General features: G+C 48.1%; 1 protein-coding gene across 1 annotated transcript in view; it reads right to left on the minus strand.

The window, feature by feature from the left end:
- PSEN1 (presenilin 1) overlaps positions 1-15,273 on the minus strand; it is a 56,082-nt gene extending 40,809 nt beyond the window's left edge. The window contains exons 1-2 of the mRNA XM_038765696.1: positions 15,125-15,273; positions 1,609-1,865 (exon numbers count right to left, since the gene is read on the minus strand). Coding sequence (XP_038621624.1) covers positions 1,609-1,865; positions 15,125-15,211 — 344 coding nt within the window. The 5' untranslated portion in view covers positions 15,212-15,273. The remainder of the gene's footprint in view (positions 1-1,608; positions 1,866-15,124) is intronic.
- Positions 15,274-18,910: the final 3,637 nt, after the last annotated feature.

The following is an 18,910-nucleotide window of genomic DNA, read 5'->3' on the forward strand; positions in this document are numbered from 1 at the left end:
AGTCACACAGCTGACAGTTGGCGGAGCCGGGACTTGAACCCATGACCTCTGACTCCAAAGCCTGGGCTCTTTCCACAGAGCCACGCTGCTTCTCTAATAGAGATCAATCCATTGTTACTGATTAAGCGCTTACCGTGCGCAGAGCACTGTACTAAGCGTTTGGGGAAGTCCAATGTAACAGGGTAGGAAGGCGTGTTCCCTGCTCCCAGTGCGTAGTGGATAGCGCAAGAGCTTGGGAGTCAGGAGGTCATGAGTTCTAATCCCGGTTCCACTACTTGTCTGCTGGGTGAACTTGGGCAAGTCCCTTCACTGTGCCTCAGTTATCCCACCTGTAAAATGGGGAGTGAGACTGCGAGAGCCCCATAGGGGACGTGGACTGTGCCCACCCCGATTTGCTTGCATCCACCCCAGCGCTGATTACGGTACCTGGCACAAAGTAAGCGCTTCACAAATACCGCAATTATTATTATTATAATAATCTTACAGTCTAAGGAGGGCAGGAAGGGGACTGCCGACTCACAAACACCGCAATTATTATTATTATAACGAGCTTACAGTCTAAAGAGGGCGGGAAGGGGACTGCCGACTCACAAACACCGCAATTATTATTATTATAACGAGCTTACAGTCTAAAGAGGGCGGGAAGGGGATTGCCGACTCACAAACACCGCAATTATTATTATTATAACGATCTTACAGTCTAAAGAGGGCGGGAAGGGGATCGCCGACTCAGAGATACAACCAGTCCTGGGGGGACGTGAAGGAAAAGCCAGCCCAGGAACAGTGCTCGGCGCTTAGATCAGTGCTTCGCACATAGTAAGTGCTTAATAAATGCCATCATTATTATTATTATTATTATTATTATTATTGGTTGGGTGCTTACTATGCGCAGAGCACTGTGCTGAGCGCTTGGAAGAGGTCAACAGAACAATATAGTAGAATTTGAAGATATTTTCCCTGTCCCACAATGAGTTTACAGAAACCCCTCCCTGGACTGTAAGCTCACTGTGGGCAGGGATTCTGTCATATTGCTATACCGTAACAATAATAATAATAACAGTAGCGGTATTATTAATATAATAATGTAGTTGGGGTAGACACAAGCAAATCGGGTCAGGCACCGTCCCCGTCCCACGTGGGGCTCACACAGTCCCCATCCCCATTTTCCAGGTGAGGGAACCAAGGCCCAGGGAAGTCAAGCGACTTGCTCCTCTCCCAAGCGCTCAGTCCAGTGCTCTGCCGGCAGGAAGCGTCCGAGAAACACAACTGGCCGAAAGAGGTGGAAAAAGGAAAAATCAGCAGCGTGGCTTAATGGCTAGAGCTTGGGCCTGGGAGTTAGGTGGTCGTGGGTTCTAATCTCGGCCCCGCCACTTGTCTGCCGTGCGACCCTGGGCCGGTCCCTTCACTTCCCCGGGCTCCGGTTCCCTTCGGCTGGAAAATGGGGGTGAGGAGTGCGAACCCCACGTGGGACAGGGGCTGGGTCCAACCCGCCTGACTTGTATCTACCCCGGCGCTTAGGACAGTGCTTGGCACGTAGTGAGCGCTCACCCGGGACCTTAATTGGCATTATCGCCCCAGGGGCCCCGGAGCCGGCCGCCTCCTACGTACAGTTGGCCGTCCTTGCGGGTGTAGAAGCTGACGGACTTGATGGTGGCCACCACGACGACCATGCAGAGCGTGACGGGCACGAAGAGCATGATGACGTGCTTGGCGCCGTATTTCAGCGTCAGCTCCTCGTCGTCCTCCTCCTCGGGGTCCGGCCCCTGCCTCGTCCGGCCCGGGGCCTGGCCGTTGGTCTCTGCGGCCGGGCGGTCATGGCGGCCTCTCTCGCCGGGCTCCGGCCGCTGCCTCTCACCGACTTCGGCCTGCGGATGGAAGGGAGAGCCCGCGTCCAAACCGTGGCCGCTCGCGACAGTCGGTCAGTCGGTGGTACTTACTGAGCGCCTGCCATGCGCAGGGCACCGTCGGGGGATCTAATCTCCTCCTCCAGGAGGCCTTCCCAGACTGAGCCCCTTCCTTCCTCGCCCCCTCTCCATCCCCCCATCTTACCTCCTTCCCTTCCCCACAGCACCTGTATATATGTACATATGTTTGTACATATTTATTACTCTATTTATTTATTTTATTTGTACATATCTATTCTATTTATTTTATTTTGTTAGTATGTTTGGTTTTGTTCTCTGTCTCCCCCTTTTAGACTGTGAGCCCACTGCTGGGTAGGGACTGTCTCTGTATGTTGCCAATTTGTACTTCCCAAGCGCTTAGTACAGTGCCCTGCACATAGTAAGCGCTCAATAAATACGATTGATGATGATGATGATGATGATGATGATGATCCCGGCCCTGCCACTCGTCTGCTGCGTGACCTTGGCCGAGTCACTTCACTTCTCTGGGCCTCGGCTGCCTCAGCGGGAGAACGGGGGACTGAGACCGTGAGCCCCGCGTGGGACAAGGACTGTGTCCGATCTGATTTGCTTGCATCCACTCCAGTGCTTAGCACAGTGCCTGGCACATCATCATCATCAATGGTATTTATTGAGCGCTTACTGTGTGCAGAGCACTGTACTAAGCGCTTGGGAAGTACAAGTTGGCAACATATAGAGACGGCCCCTACAAATACCAGCAGTATTATGATTACTGAGCACTTGGGAGGGGACAGCTACGCGCCCAACGCCGGGGCGGGTAGGGAACTTGGGTCGATGGGATTTGCGGTACTTGGGCGATTGAGCGGTTATTGAGATTTATTGAGCGCTTACTATGTACTATGCGCTTGGGAGAGGATGACACAGCAGGGGTGGGAGACGCATTCCCTGCCTATGGGTTTTCCAGCAGCTGGTTGGGGGGGAAGGAGGGCAGGGATCTCCAGGATGAGGGGGGGTGAGGTCCCAAATGACCGGGACCCTCGGATTACTGAGGGGTCCTGAACAGCACTGTTGCATTGGACTCGCCCATGCGCTTAGTACAGTGCTCTGCTCATAGTAAGTGCTCAATAAATACCACCGATCGATTGATTCCCTGTCAAGAATCAATCGATCGGTGGTATTTATTGAGCGCTGGCTATGTGCGGAGCACTGCACTAAGCGCTTGGGAGAGGGCAACTTGGAGTGGGAGACAAGTTCCCAGCCCACAACAAACTTACAGTCTCCTGTCAAGAATCGATCAGTAGTATTGATTGAGTGCTTATGTTGCCAACTTGTACTTCCCAAGCGCTTAGTACAGTGCTCTGCACACAGTCAGCGCTCAATAAATACGATTGATTGACTGAGTGCAGAGCTCCATACTAAGCGCTTGGGAGAGGAGGACACGGGAGAATCACGTTCTCTGCCCGTGACGAGCTTACGGTCTCCCGTCAAGAATCAATCGCATTTATTGAGCGCTTATTGCAGGCGGAGCACTGGGGAGAGATCAGAGCCACTGAATTAGCCGACACATTCCCTGCCCGTAATGAGCGTACAGTTTAGAGGGGGAGACGGACATTAATAGGAAGGAATAATTCCTTTATAATATACAATTTCAAGGTATGAACATCCTGGCCCCAGCAGCCCAAAGAATGGCAGACGAGAAACAAACACAGAGGCTTTAGAATAAAAAAATCCAAGTTAAAGTCCCATGTGGGACGGGGACTGTGTCCAACCCGACTGGCTTGTATCCACCCCAGGGCTTAATATGCATTCAATAGCACTTATTGGGCGTTTACTGTGTGCAAAGCACTGTACTAAGTGCTAGGGAGAGTACGCTACAACAATCAAGAGACATAGTCCCTGCTCACAGTGAAGCCGGTATATTCCCAGATCCAGGAAATGAAAAATGTAGAATATCATCCTTTTGTTCCCTGCCAAAGAAGAAAATCCCAAACTAAGTACCTAGAAAAAAACCCGCTGAAACGCAACAAAGCAGCAAGCACCTTCCTGAGGGGCAATGTGGCCTCGTGGAAAGAGCCCGGGCCTGGGAAGTCAGAGATCCTGGGTTCTAATCCTGCCCCCCGCCACTTGTCTGCTGGGTGACCTCGGGCAAGTCACGTCACCTCTCTGTGCTTCAGTTCCTTCAACGGTAAAATGGGAATTAAATTCATTCAATCGTATTTATCGAGCGCTCACTGTGTGCAGAGCACTGGACTAAGCGCTTGGGAAGTCCAAGTTGGCAACATATAGAGACGGTCCCGACCCAACAGCGGGCTCACAGTCTAGAAGGGGGTGACAGACAATGAAACATATTAACAAAAGAAAATAAATAGAATAGTAAATATGTACAAGTAAAATAAATAGAGTAATAAATCTGTACAAACATATATATAGATGCTGTGGGGAGGGGAAGGAGGTGGGGAGGGGGCTCAGTCTGGGAAGGCCTCCTGGAGGAGGTGAGCTCTCGGTAGGGCTTTGAAGGGAGGAAGAGAGCTAGCTTGGCGGATGTGCGGAGGGAGGGCATTCCATCATCATCATCATCATCATCATCATCATCAATCGTATTTATTGAGCGCTTACTGTGTGTAGACCACTGTACTAAGCGCTTGGGAAGTACAAGTTGGCAACATATAGAGACAGTCCCTACCCAGCAGTGGGCTCACAGTCTAAAAGGGGGAGACAGAGAACAAAACCAAACATACTAACAAAATAAAATAAATAAAATAAATTCCAGGCCGGGGGGATGACGTGGGCTGAGGGTCGACGGCGGGACGGGCGAGAACGAGGCACGGTGAGGAGAGGAGCGGCAGAGGAGCGGAGGATGTGGGCTGGGCTGGAGAAGGAGAGAAGGGAGGACGGGCCCGCGAGGGCCGGGGGGCTGGGGGGGACGCTCTGCCCTGTGACCTCGGACAAGTCACTTCACTTCTCCCCGCCTCAGTTCCCTCGTCTGGAAAGCGGGGATGAAAAGGGACCGTCTCTCTATGTTTCCAACTTGTACTTCCCAAGCGCTTAGTGCAGTGCCCTGCACACAGTGAGCGCTCAATAAATACGATTGAATGAATGACTCCCCACAGCACCTACGTATCTATCTGTAATTTATTGTTTTATCTATTTGTATTAATGTCTGTCTCCCCCTCTAAACGGTGAGCTCGTTGTTGGGTAGGGACCGTCTCTATATGCTTCCAACTTGTACTTCCCAAGCGCTTAGTACAGTGCTCTGCACACAGTAAGCGCTCAATAAATACGACTGAATGAATGACTCCCCACAGCACCTATGTCTCTATCTGTAATTGATTGTTTTATCTATTTGTATTAATGTCCGTCTCCCCCACTAGACCGTGAGCTCGTTGCTGGGTAGGGACCGTCTCTATATGCTTCCAACTTGTACTTCCCAAGCGCTTAGTGCAGTGCCCTGCACACAGTAAGCACTCAATAAATACGATTGAATGAATGACTCCCCACAGCACCTATGTATCTATCTGTAATTTATTGTTTTATCTATTTGTATTAATGTCTGTCACCCCCTCTAAACGGTGAGCTCGTTGTTGGGTAGGGACCGTCTCTATATGCTTCCAACTTGTACTTCCCAAGCGCTTAGTGCAGCGCTCTGCACACAGTAAGCGCTCAATAAATATGATTGAATGAATGACTCCCCACAGCACCTATGTCTCTATCTGTAATTGATTGTTTTATCTATTTGTATTAATGTCCGTCTCCCCCACTAGACCATGAGCTCGTTGTTGGGTAGGGACCATCTCTATATGCTTCCAACTTGTACTTCCCAAGCGCTTAGTACAATGCCCTGCACACAGTAAGCACTCAGTAAATACGACTGAATGAATGACTCCCCACAGCACCTATGTCTCTTGTACTTCCCAAGAGCTTAGTACAGTGCCCTGCACACAGTGAGCGCTCAATAAATACGATTGAATGAATGACTCCCCACAGCACCTATGTATCTATCTGTAATTTATTGTTTTATCTATTTGTATTAATGTCTGTCTCCCCCTCTAAACGGTGAGCTCGTTGTTGGGTAGGGACCGTCTCTATATGCTTCCAACTTGTACTTCCCAAGCGCTTACTACAGTGCCCTGCACACAGTAAGCGCTCAATAAATACGACTGAATGAATGACTCCCCACAGCACCTATGTCTCTATCTGTAATTGATTGTTTTATCTATTTGTATTAATGTCCGTCTCCCCCACTAGACCATGAGCTCGTTGTTGGGTAGGGACCATCTCTATATGCTTCCAACTTGTACTTCCCAAGCGCTTAGTACAATGCCCTGCACACAGTAAGCACTCAGTAAATACGACTGAATGAATGACTCCCCACAGCACCTATGTCTCTTGTACTTCCCAAGAGCTTAGTACAGTGCCCTGCACACAGTGAGCGCTCAATAAATACGATTGAATGAATGACTCCCCACAGCACCTATGTATCTATCTGTAATTTATTGTTTTATCTATTTGTATTAATGTCTGTCTCCCCCTCTAAACGGTGAGCTCGTTGTTGGGTAGGGACCGTCTCTATATGCTTCCAACTTGTACTTCCCAAGCGCTTAGTACAGTGCCCTGCACACAGTAAGCGCTCAATAAATACGACTGAATGAATGACTCCCCACAGCACCTATGTCTCTATCTGTAATTGATTGTTTTATCTATTTGTATTAATGTCCGTCTCCCCCACTAGACCATGAGCTCGTTGTTGGGTAGGGACCATCTCTATATGCTTCCAACTTGTACTTCCCAAGCGCTTAGTACAATGCCCTGCACACAGTAAGCACTCAGTAAATACGACTGAATGAATGATTCCCCACAGCACCTATGTCTCTATCTGTAATCTATTGTTTTATCTATTTGTATTAATGTCTGTCTCCCCCACTAGACCGTGAGCTCGTTGTTGGGTAGGGACCATCTCTATATGCTTCCAACTTGTACTTCCCAAGCGCTTAGTACAGTGCCCTGCACACAGTAAGCGCTCAATAAATATGATTGAATGAATGACTCCCCACAGCACCTATGTCTCTATCTGTAATTGATTGTTTTATCTATTTGTATTAATGTCCGTCTCCCCCACTAGACCATGAGCTCGTTGTTGGGTAGGGACCATCTCTATATGCTTCCAACTTGTACTTCCCAAGCGCTTAGTACAATGCCCTGCACACAGTAAGCACTCAGTAAATACGACTGAATGAATGACTCCCCACAGCACCTATGTCTCTTGTACTTCCCAAGAGCTTAGTACAGTGCCCTGCACACAGTGAGCGCTCAATAAATACGATTGAATGAATGACTCCCCACAGCACCTATGTATCTATCTGTAATTTATTGTTTTATCTATTTGTATTAATGTCTGTCTCCCCCTCTAAACGGTGAGCTCGTTGTTGGGTAGGGACCGTCTCTATATGCTTCCAACTTGTACTTCCCAAGCGCTTAGTACAGTGCCCTGCACACAGTAAGCGCTCAATAAATACGACTGAATGAATGACTCCCCACAGCACCTATGTCTCTATCTGTAATTGATTGTTTTATCTATTTGTATTAATGTCCGTCTCCCCCACTAGACCATGAGCTCGTTGTTGGGTAGGGACCATCTCTATATGCTTCCAACTTGTACTTCCCAAGCGCTTAGTACAATGCCCTGCACACAGTAAGCACTCAGTAAATACGACTGAATGAATGATTCCCCACAGCACCTATGTCTCTATCTGTAATCTATTGTTTTATCTATTTGTATTAATGTCTGTCTCCCCCACTAGACCGTGAGCTCGTTGTTGGGTAGGGACCATCTCTATATGCTTCCAACTTGTACTTCCCAAGCGCTTAGTACAGTGCCCTGCACACAGTAAGCGCTCAATAAATACGACTGAATGAATGACTCCCCACAGCACCTATGTCTCTATCTGTAATTGATTGTTTTATCTATTTGTATTAATGTCCGTCTCCCCCACTAGACCATGAGCTCGTTGTTGGGTAGGGACCATCTCTATATGCTTCCAACTTGTACTTCCCAAGCGCTTAGTACAGCGCCCTGCACACAGTAAGCACTCAGTAAATACGACTGAATGAATGACTCCCCACAGCACCTATGTCTCTTGTACTTCCCAAGAGCTTAGTACAGTGCCCTGCACACAGTAAGCGCTCAATAAATACGACTGAATGAATCACTCCCCACAGCACCTATGTCTCTATCTGTAATTGATTGTTTTATCTTTTTGTATTAATGTCTGTTTCCCCCTCTAGACCGTGAGCTCGTTGTTGGGTAGGGACCGTCTCTATATGCTTCCAACTTGTACTTCCCAAGCGCTTAGTGCAGTGCCCTGCACACAGTAAGCACTCAATAAATACGATTGAATGAATGACTCCCCACAGCACGTATGTCTCTATCTGTAATTTATTGTTTCATCTATTTGTATTAATGTCTGTCTCCCCCACTAGACCATGAGCTCGTTGTTGGGTAGGGACCATCTCTATATGCTTCCAACTTGTACTTCCCAAGCGCTTAGTACAGCGCCCTGCACACAGTAAGCACTCAGTAAATATGACTGAATGAATGACTCCCCACAGCACCTATGTCTCTTGTACTTCCCAAGAGCTTAGTACAGTGCCCTGCACACAGTAAGCGCTCAATAAATACGATTGAATGAATGACTCCCCACAGCACCTATGTCTCTATCTGTAATTTATTGCTTTATCTATTTGTATTAATGTCTGTCTCCCCCTCTAGACCGTGAGCTCGTTGTTGGGTAGGGACCGTCTCTATATGCTTCCAACTTGTACTTCCCAAGAGCTTAGTACAATGCCCTGCACACAGTAAGCACTCAGTAAATACGACTGAATGAATGACTCCCCACAGCACCTATGTCTCTTGTACTTCCCAAGCGCTTAGTACAGTGCCCTACACACAGTAAGCACTCAGTAAATACGACTGAATGAATGACTCCCCACAGCACCTATGTCTCTTGTACTTCCCAAGCGCTTAGTACAGTGCCCTGCACACAGTAAGCGCTCAATAAATACGACTGAATGAATGACTCCCCACAGCACCTATGTCTCTATCTGTAATTTATTGTTTCATCTATTTGTATTAATGTCTGTCTCCCCCACTAGACCATGAGCTCGTTGTTGGGTAGGGACCATCTCTATATGCTTCCAACTTGTACTTCCCAAGCGCTTAGTACAATGCCCTGCACACAGTAAGCACTCAGTAAATACGACTGAATGAATGACTCCCCACAGCACCTAAGTCTCTATCTGTAATTTATTGCTTTATCTATTTGTATTAATGTCTGTTTCCCCCTCTAGACGGTGAGCTCGTTGTTGGGTAGGGACCGTCTCTATATGCTTCCAACTTGTACTTCCCAAGCGCTTAGTGCAGTGCCCTGCACACAGTAAGCGCTCAATAAATACGACTGAATGAATGAATGAATAGGAGGGGGCGAGGTGATGGAGAGCCTTGAAGCCGAGGGTGAGGAGTTTCTGCCTGATGCGTAGGTTGATTGGTAGCCACTGGAGATTTTTGAGGAGGGGAGTAACATGCCCAGAGCGTTTCTGCACAAAGACGATCCGGGCAGCGGCGTGAAGTATGGATTGAAGTGGGGAGAGACAGGAGGATGGGAGATCGGAGAGGAGGCTGATGCAGTAATCCAGTCGGGATAGGATGAGATGCTACTCCCTCCGACTTGGACTGTGAGCCTCATGTGGGGCAGGGACTGTGCATGACCTGATTAACTTATATTGGCCCCAGAGCTTGGCACACAGAAAGCGCTTGACGAATACCGTAAACAAAACGACAAGGACTTTTACTTAACATCACAGCTGGCAAGTGCCCAGAAAACTTTGTTCTCTGCTAGAAAACAGTCAAATCATTAACTTTTCTTTTTCTCCCTGTTTCTACTTTTAACATTAACAGTATTTGACAGGGAAGAACAGCCATTGAGAGATTTAAGGAGATTTAAAGCCTACCTGGAGAGCAGCACGGCCTGATGGAAAGAGCAGGAGCCTGGGACTCGGAGGACCTGGGTTCTAATCCCGGCTCCGCCACTTCCCCGCTGTGTGACCTTGGGCAAGTCACTTCACTTCTCTGGGCCTCAGTTCCCTCATCTTTCACCCCCTTTTAGACTGTGAGCCCACTGTTGGGTAGGGACTGTCTCTATATGTTGCCAATTTGTACTTCCCAAGCGCTTAGTACAGTGCTCTGCACATAGTAAGCGCTCAATAAATACGACTGATGATGATGATGATCTGCAAAATGGGGGATGCAGTCCCTTTTCTCCTTCCTACTTGTGAGAGCCCCGTGTGGGGCCTGATTATCTGGTATCGATCGCAGCACTTAGTACAGTGCCTGGCACATAGTAAGCGCTCAACACACACCACAAATATTGTTATTGATTATTATTCAGAGGAAGGTCAGGCACAGACTCCAGGCAGGGTGAAAGCAAAGGAGCATTTTCTTTCCTCTGCTCCTCAGACACTGGAAGTTCCCTCTAGACTGTAAGCTCCCTGTGGGCAGGGAACGTGTCTACCAATTCCGTTCGACAGCCCTCTCCCAAGCGTTCAGGAAGCGCTCAATAAATGCCACCGATTGATTGCTTTGAAGCTGGCTGCGGGCACCGACTCCGCTGTACTGTACTCTCCCAACACCTCATCCTAATAGTCTGCACAATATTGGCTGATTTACTGGAAGCTTGTTGTGGGCAGGGAGCGTGTTTACCGACTGCTGTATTGGACTCTCCCAAGTGCAAAGTACACTGCTCTGCACCCGGGAAGTTTACACACTGAGTTTCTGGGATACCAGCAGAGTCAAATATCAGAAGAAATTGTCTCTCAGGTGAGTGACCTCAAATGCACTGAGGAAACCACGCCAAAACAAAGACAAAAAAAAAAAACCCAAAAGACCCAAGCTTGATAAACGTTAATATTAAACCTAGCACAATCCCTTAAAGCAGAAAAGTAGCAGTGTGGCCTAGTGGGCAGAGCCCAGGCCTAGGAGTCGGAAAGTCCTGGGTTCAAATCCCAGCTCAATCACTCCTTGTCTGCTGTATGACCTTGGGCCAGCCCCTTCACTTCTCTGGGCCTCGGGTCCCTCATCTGGAAAACAGGATGCAGACTGTGAGTCCCACGGGGGCGGAGATTGTGTCCAACCCGACGAGCTTGTATCTCCCCCAGTGCTTAGGACAGTGTCTGGCACATAGTAAGCGCTTCACGAGCATCACCATTATTAGGATTCTTATTAGGGCGGTGAGCTGGTTTCCCAGCAGCTGGCTGGGGGGGGAAGGAGGGCAGGGATCTCCAGGGTGACGGGGGGTGAGGTCCCCAAAGACGGGGACCCTCGGATTACTGAGGGGTCCTGAACAGGCGGGGGCTTCAACACGTCCCCCACTGACCCCGGGAGGTGGGGACGGACAGACACGAAGCTCCCTGTGAGAAGGAAGCCCGCCTGCCAGCACTGTTGGATTGGACTCGCCCAGTGCTCTGCTCATAGTAAGTGCTCAATAAATACCACTGACTGAGAGACCATCCCTTTTAGAAGATATACATATGGAGACGGGGGGGGGGGGGGGGGGGGGGGGGGGGACACAGGGAGCGCCCACTACTTTCAGAGAAGAGGACGGAGACAGATAGAGAGACCACATGCATAGATGTGGGGCTGGGGGATAAGGTAATAAATCATTCATTCACTCAATCGTATTTATTGAGCACTTACTGTGTGCAGAGCACTGTACTAAGCGCTTGGAAGGTACAGGCTGGCAACATATAGAGACAGTCCCTACCCAACAGTGGGCTCACAGTCTAGAAGGGGGAGACAGAGAACAAAACAAAACATATTAACAAAATAAAATAAATAGAATAAATATGTAAAAATAAAATAAATGAATAGAGTAATAAATACATACAAACATATATACATATGGAAATGGATACTCTGAGCCCCATATGGAACCTAGACTATGTGTAAAATGATTATCTTATACCTACCCCAGCAGTTAGTACAGTGCCTGGAACCCAGAAAGCACTTTAAAAAGATGATTAAAACGTCATCTTTACATCACTTAGTACATTAATATTGGTGTATAATATTCCTAAGGGACTAATTCACCAGGATGAGGTCTTTTAAACAAGTTGGGGAGGCCTGGAATTGCTTAATGGAATGGATTTATTTGAGATGATAGTTTTCACTGAAGGAAAGGGGGCAATGCTCTCAGTGGTACCTTCTTCTGCAATTGAAACTATGATGTGAGGATTTAGGATTCGAAAGAAAAAGAAACTCAGAATAGGGAGATAGCTGCCATTAAATAAGATACAATGGAAAAATCACTAGAATGGAAGATAAATACCGGGAAAAGTAGCTTTCAGAATGCTGGAGACAATTAGGTGCCTATCCATGGAGTTTGAAAAATATGATGTATAACTGAGAGGACCATTAAGGAGCTATCCCCATGATAATGTTCAGATATCTTTGGTGCAGTTTTATTTTAATAATGTGAAGGTAATTTACCCTTCACTTGCAGGTAGACAATCAGTAGTGAACTGTCTATAAGATGCATTTTGCAAGCATGATGCGTGGTAGTAGGGTCAGAGTTTTTCTTCTTTTTTTCTTTTTCCTAATGGTATGTGTTAAGCACTTACTATGTGCCAGGCACTGTACTTGGGCATTGCGGTAGATGCAAGCTAATCAAGTTGGACACAGCCCGTGTCCCACATGGGACTAACAGGCTTAATCCCCTTTTAAAGGTGATGTAACTGAGGCACAGAGAAGTTGAGTGACTTCCTCAAGGTCACACACATCCAGTGGCAGAGCCAGCATAATCGTTCAGTTCCTTCCTGATCCTAAAGACATCAGTTCTTTCTTCTTATCAGTGCCTTCAGTGAAGGGGTGGAGAAAACCTCCTTAACTTGGAAATTCTGCTCCTTTATTCCTACTTCCACCTCCTTCCTAAAATGCTTGCCCTACTGAAGAAAACCATGCATATCAATGGATATCAAATCGGTTGGTCAATAATTCATTCGTTCATTCATTCCCTCCTCCCCTCCTTAACTTCCATCTTCAACTGCTCACTCTCCAACGGCTTCTTCCCCTCTGCCTTCGAACATGCCTACGTCTCCCCCAGCCAAAAAACCCTCCCTTGACCCCACTGCCCTCTCCAGTTATTGCCCCATCTCCCTCCTACCCTTCCTTTCCAAACTCCTGGAACGAGTCACCTACATGCGCTGCCTTAAATTTCTTTCCTCCAACTCTCTCCCGGACCCCCTTCAATCTGGCTTCCGTCCCCTCCACTCCACCGAAACCGCCCTCTCAAAGGTCACCCATGACCTCCTTCTTGCCAAATCTGAGGACTCCTACTCCATCCTAATCCTCCTCGACCTCTCAGCCGCCTCTGACACTGCAGACCATCGCCTTCTCCTCAACACGTTATCCAACCTCGGCATCACGGACCCCATCCTCTCCTGGTTCTCCTCATCTCTCTGGCCCTTCATTCTCAGTCTCCTTCGCGGGCTCCTCCTCCCACTCCCATCCCCTCAGTGTAGAGGTTCCTCAAGGGTCAGCTCTTGGTCCTCTTCTGTTCTCCATGTATACTCACTCCCTCGGTGAACTCATTCGCTCCCACGGCTTCAACTATCACCTCTGCTCGGACGATACACAAATCTACATCTCCTCCCCTGTTGTCTCTCCCTCCCTCCAGGCTCACATCTCCTTCTGCCTTCAGGACACCTCCACCTGGGTGTCCTCCCGCCATCTAAAACTCAACACGTCCAGGACTAAGGTCCTCATCTTCCCTCCCAAATCCTGTCCTCTCCCTGACTTTCCCGTCGCTATGGACGGCACTACCAACCTTCCCGTCTCACAAGCCCGCAACCTCAGTGTCATCCTTGACTCCACTCTCTCATTCGCTCCACACATCCAATCCTTCACCAAAACCTGCCGGTCTCACCTTCACGACATCGCCAAGATCCGCCCTTTCCTCTCCAACCCAACCGCAACCTTGTCAGTACAATCGCTCATCCTATCCCGACTGGATTACTGCATCAGCCTCCTCTCTGATCTCCCATTCTCCTGTCTTTCCCCGCTTTAGTCTATACTTCACTCTGCTGCCCAGATTATTTTTCTACAGAAACGTTCTGGGCATGTCACCCCTCTTCCTCAAAAATCTCCAGTGGTTGCCTATCAACCTTCTTATGAAGCAAAAACTCCTCACTATTGGCTTCAAAGCTCTCCATCACCTTGCCCCCTCCAACCTCACCTCTTCTCCCTCCTTCTACATCCCAGCCCACACACTCCGCTCCTCTGGTGCTATCCTTCTCACTGTGCCTCGTTCTCGCCTGTCCCGCCGTCGACCCCTGGCCCACGTCCTTCCCCTGGCCTGGAATGCCCTCCCTCTTCAAATCCACCAAACTAGCACATTTCCGCCCTTCAAAGCTCTACTGAAAGCTCACCTCCACCAGGAGGCCTTCCCAGACTAAACCCCCTTTTCCCTCTGCTCCCCCTTCCCACAGCACTGGCGTACACATGCACATATTACCATTATAATTCTACTTATTTTTATTAATGATGTGTATATATCTACACTTCTGTTTATTTATAACAATGCTACTGATGCCTCGTTACTTGTTTCGGTGTCTGTCTCCCCGCTTCTAGACTGTGAGCCCGTTGTGGGCAGGGATTGTCTCTATTTGTTGCTGAACTGTACTTCCCAAGTGTGCTCCGCACACAGTAAACGCTCAATAGATACGACTGAATGAATGAATTCAATTGTATTTATCGCGTTCTTACTGTGGGCGGAGCACTGTACTGAGCGCTTGGGAATGAAGAGTGCCCCCGCTTAATCTCACATTCCAATTACAAAGTCCGGCTGGCACCTTTGACTCTGAGCCTGAGAACCGTCTGAAAACAAACGGCGCAATGGCTACAGCCTGAGAGTCTGAAGGTCCTGGGTTCTAATCCCAGCCCTGCCACCTGTCTGCTCTGCGACCTGAGGCGAGTCCCTTCACTTCTCTGGACCTCAGTTCCCTCATCTGGAAAACGGGGATGGAGACTGCGAGCCCCACGGGGGGACAGGGATTGTATCCAACCCCGTTTGCTTGGATCCACCCCGGCGCTTAGCAGAGTGCCTGGCACATAGTACGCCCTTAACAAATGCTATGATTGTTATTATTATTATTGTTACCACCACAATAAGGTACCCTGTAATGAACCCCACAGTTTTCACCGTTCACCGTACCTGGCAGCGGATTGTGTTGCTCAGGTGATTGTCATCTGTCAGCTGAGCATTCTGGCAGTGGGGCAAGTTGGCGACCAGCTCTGTCATTGGAACAGTCTGGTGGAAACTGCTCTTCTACTTCACTGATGAACCGGACTCCTCCTCAGACGCTGAAAAGAAAGGCAGATGACATACTTAGGGACCCAAATGACGTCTCTTTAAAAAAGACCTCTGGGCAAAATGGAAGGAATTTAACTGTTTTGCCCCAGGCGCTCTTCAATATTCTGAAATACTGTGAAATGCCACAAAGTAGCTCCTTTTTAAGAGTGTGATATTTTCCTCACAGAGAATGGACGACCCGGTAAAAAGAAACAAACGCTTTCCCCACATGCTCGCCAATATTCTGAAATACTGTGAAATGTCACAACACAAAGTAGCTCCCTTTTAAGATTATAATATTTTCCTCACAGAAAACGGAGGACCAGGTAAAACGGAACAAATGTTTTCCCCAAATGCTCTCCACTATTCTGAAATACTGTGAAATGCCATAAAGTAGCTCCCTTTAAAGATTGTGATATTTTCCTCACAGAGAATGAAGCACCGGGTAAAAAGAAACAAACTTTTTCCTCAAATGCTTTCCAATATTCCGAAACACTGTAAAACGTCACAAAATAGTCCCCTTTTAATATTTTAATTTTTTCCAGATAGAGAGCAGAGAACCACATAAAAAGAAACAAACCTTTTCCTAAATGCACTCCAATATTCTGAAATACTGTGAAATGTTCCAAAATAGCTCCTCAATATTTTAATATTTTCCTGAGAGAACGGAGGACCATAAAAAAACAAGATAAGCTTTTTTCCCCAAACGCTCTCCAATAGTCTGAAATACTGTCAATGTCCCAAAATAGCTCCTTCTTAAGATTTTAATATTTTTCTGTCGGAGATCGGAGGGTCATGCTCAGATCTCTGGCCTACACATCAACGGGCCGAAGTGGTGTCTGGAACACTGGGAAGGGAATAAAGCATATTATGTGTGACTTATCTCATAGAGACCAGCTCCTAACAGACAATGCTTTGTTTTCTTTCATTTCGGGATTCCCAAAGAGCACTTTGTCGCTTTCATTTGCAAAGCAGGGGAAGCAGCGTGGCCTAGAGGGGGGAAAAAATGGGCCTGGGAATCAGAGAGCCTGGATTCTAAGTGGACTAAGCGCTCAGAAGAGAACAATATAACAGACACCTTCCCTCCCCACAACGAGCTTACAGTTGTGCTTGACCTCCTCCTAAACAAGGTGCTAAAAACAGGCAAAAGTCGACTGATTTCTCAATTAATCGTATTTATTGAGCGCTTACTGCGTGCAGAGCACTATACTAAGTGCTTGGGAGAGGACAATATAACAAATTCCTTGCCCACATTGAGCTAGCTTATAGTCTATTTCCTCAGTGGCATTCAATCAACGGTATTTACTGAAAGCTCTGTGCACAGCACTGTATTAAGCGCCCAGGAGAGTACGATACAGCAAAGTTGGCGGTTTCCTGCCCATAACGAGCTCATGCTTGATGTCTATGTAGTTTTTTTTCTTAATGGCATTGTTCTGTGCTGGGCACTGCCCTAAGCGCTGGGGTAGATACAAGCTAATCAGATTGGACCCAACCCCTATCCCACACGGGGCACACAGTCTTCGTCCCCATTTTCCAGGCGAGGGTACTGAGGCCCACGGAAGTGACCTGCCCATGGTCACACAGCAGTCAAGCGGCAGGGCCGGGATTAGAACTCCGGTCCTCCTGATTCCCAGACCCGGGTTTTATACACTAGGCCTCTCTGCTTCCTGCGTGAGAGATTTAAACTGACTAAAATTTCTGAACAAAGCGAACGTGGGAAATTGAGACGAAGGCGCTACTGAGGAGGCCATTGCCCGTGGAGGCCAGTTGAGGAATTTATTTCTGTTCATGCCTGGCTCTTCCTCTAGACCATAAACTCACCGTGGGCAGGGACTGCGTCTGTTTATTGTCATTCTCCAGTGTGCTCGAGACGGTGCTCCGCCCACGGTAAGCTCTCTATAAATCCGACTGAACGGAAGACTCACGTTCGGGGACGCCCTAACGCGCCTCACTTGCTGTCGAGAAGTGGCCAGGCCCGGGCAGTTGAGGTGGCCTTGGTCCAGAAATGGCCTCTGACCCGCTGGCCAGAAAATGGGAGAAATTCAATAGTCCCCTTGTCTGGCCGGAGAGCCAAGGCTGCCAGGCTTCGGGCCATTTTCCGCCAAGACATGTCGGGGAGGGGAGGCTTTAGACGCGACGAACGTCTCTGGACGTTTGCTCTTGGAGCCGGTACGCTGCGGGCTGAAGGGACGCTCTTATTTATTAAGCGCCGATATCGACATCAGCATGTCGCGTGTCTTCTTTCCCCCATCTGCCTGCGCACTGAAGGCATTCTCCAAGACGCTGAGATTCTCAAGATGGAGAACCTTTGGCCAAAGTCGTCTGGCAATCGGTCGTTTTTACTGAGTGCTTATTGTGTGCACGGAGCTGAAATAATCGCTTGAGAGAGGGCGACGCAATGGACCCTTTCCCTGCCCACGGCGGGCTAACAGTTTGGTTCCTTTTCTCCCTGTGGATGACTCCCTTCTCCTGGTCAAACAGCCTCAGCTTAGCGGCAGTACAGCCGAGGTGGCAGACACATTCCCTGCCCACAGTGAGCTACCAGTCAATCGAGCACTTACTGTGTGCGGAGCACTTTACTAAGCGCTGGGGAGAGGACGACAGAATTAGTAAGACGCGTTCCCGGCCCACGACAAGCTTCCAATCAATCAATCGATCGTATTTACTGAGCACGATGTGCAGAGCACTGTACTAGGCGCTTGGGAGAGGACAATACAGTGGAGTCGGCTGATACGCTCCCTGCCCGTCCCGAGCTCGTGGTGATCCTGTTTCCTGCCCTTTATTCCGCCACAGAGACGGGGAGCGCGGCATTAAAAGGGAATGGGAAACCCCAGTTGGAAACTGCAGGAAGTTGAGCTTGATTTAGGAGAGGCCCTGATCAAAAGAAAGCCGACCAGACGGAGAACTAGTCGGACGAGTCCGCGAGAAAGAATAAAGCTTCAAAATTAAATATGTTCAAGAACCCAACAAGGAGGCATTCTTGTGCCCGCTCCAAAACAATTCATTGTTTCATTATTCCAGGAGCTGAGAAATGAATCTGTTTCCTACCTCGGCTCCGCACACAGTAGGCGCTCAATAAATACGACCGAATGAATGAGTGCAAAGTCTTCACGCCTTTGTCCCTTCCTGACTACTTTGGACAAAAGCACCAAATGAGGAAATTTGATCTATATAAGGGATAATGATAGTAATACTCATTACAGTGGTACTTCAAGGTGCTGATTACATGTGCCAAGCACTGGGGTGAATAACAAAATCATCAGCGCTTAATACAGTGCTTTGCACATAGTAAGCGCTTAAAAAATACCATTATTATTACTATTATTATGTCCAACAGAGTTCCCGCCCTATATAGGGCTCACAGTCACAGTAGAAGGGAGGAATAGCCTTGGGTTTTAACAGTAAAACCGACAATAAAACTGAATTAGCAGACACATTCTCTGCCCACAATGGGCTTGTAAATCAATCAACGTTATTTATTGAGTATTTACTGAGCGCAGAGCCCTGTCCTAAGCACTTGGGAGAGTAGAATATTAGCAGAGTTGGTAGACAGGCTCCCTGCCCACAATGAGGTTACAGTCTAGAAGATCACGTGTTAATGAATTCAATCATTTTCTCCAGACTTGGCCTGAATTATAAGGAACTTTA

The sequence above is a fragment of the Tachyglossus aculeatus genome, chromosome 23, assembly GCF_015852505.1.
Source record: "Tachyglossus aculeatus isolate mTacAcu1 chromosome 23, mTacAcu1.pri, whole genome shotgun sequence".
Lineage (NCBI taxonomy): Eukaryota > Metazoa > Chordata > Mammalia > Monotremata > Tachyglossidae > Tachyglossus > Tachyglossus aculeatus.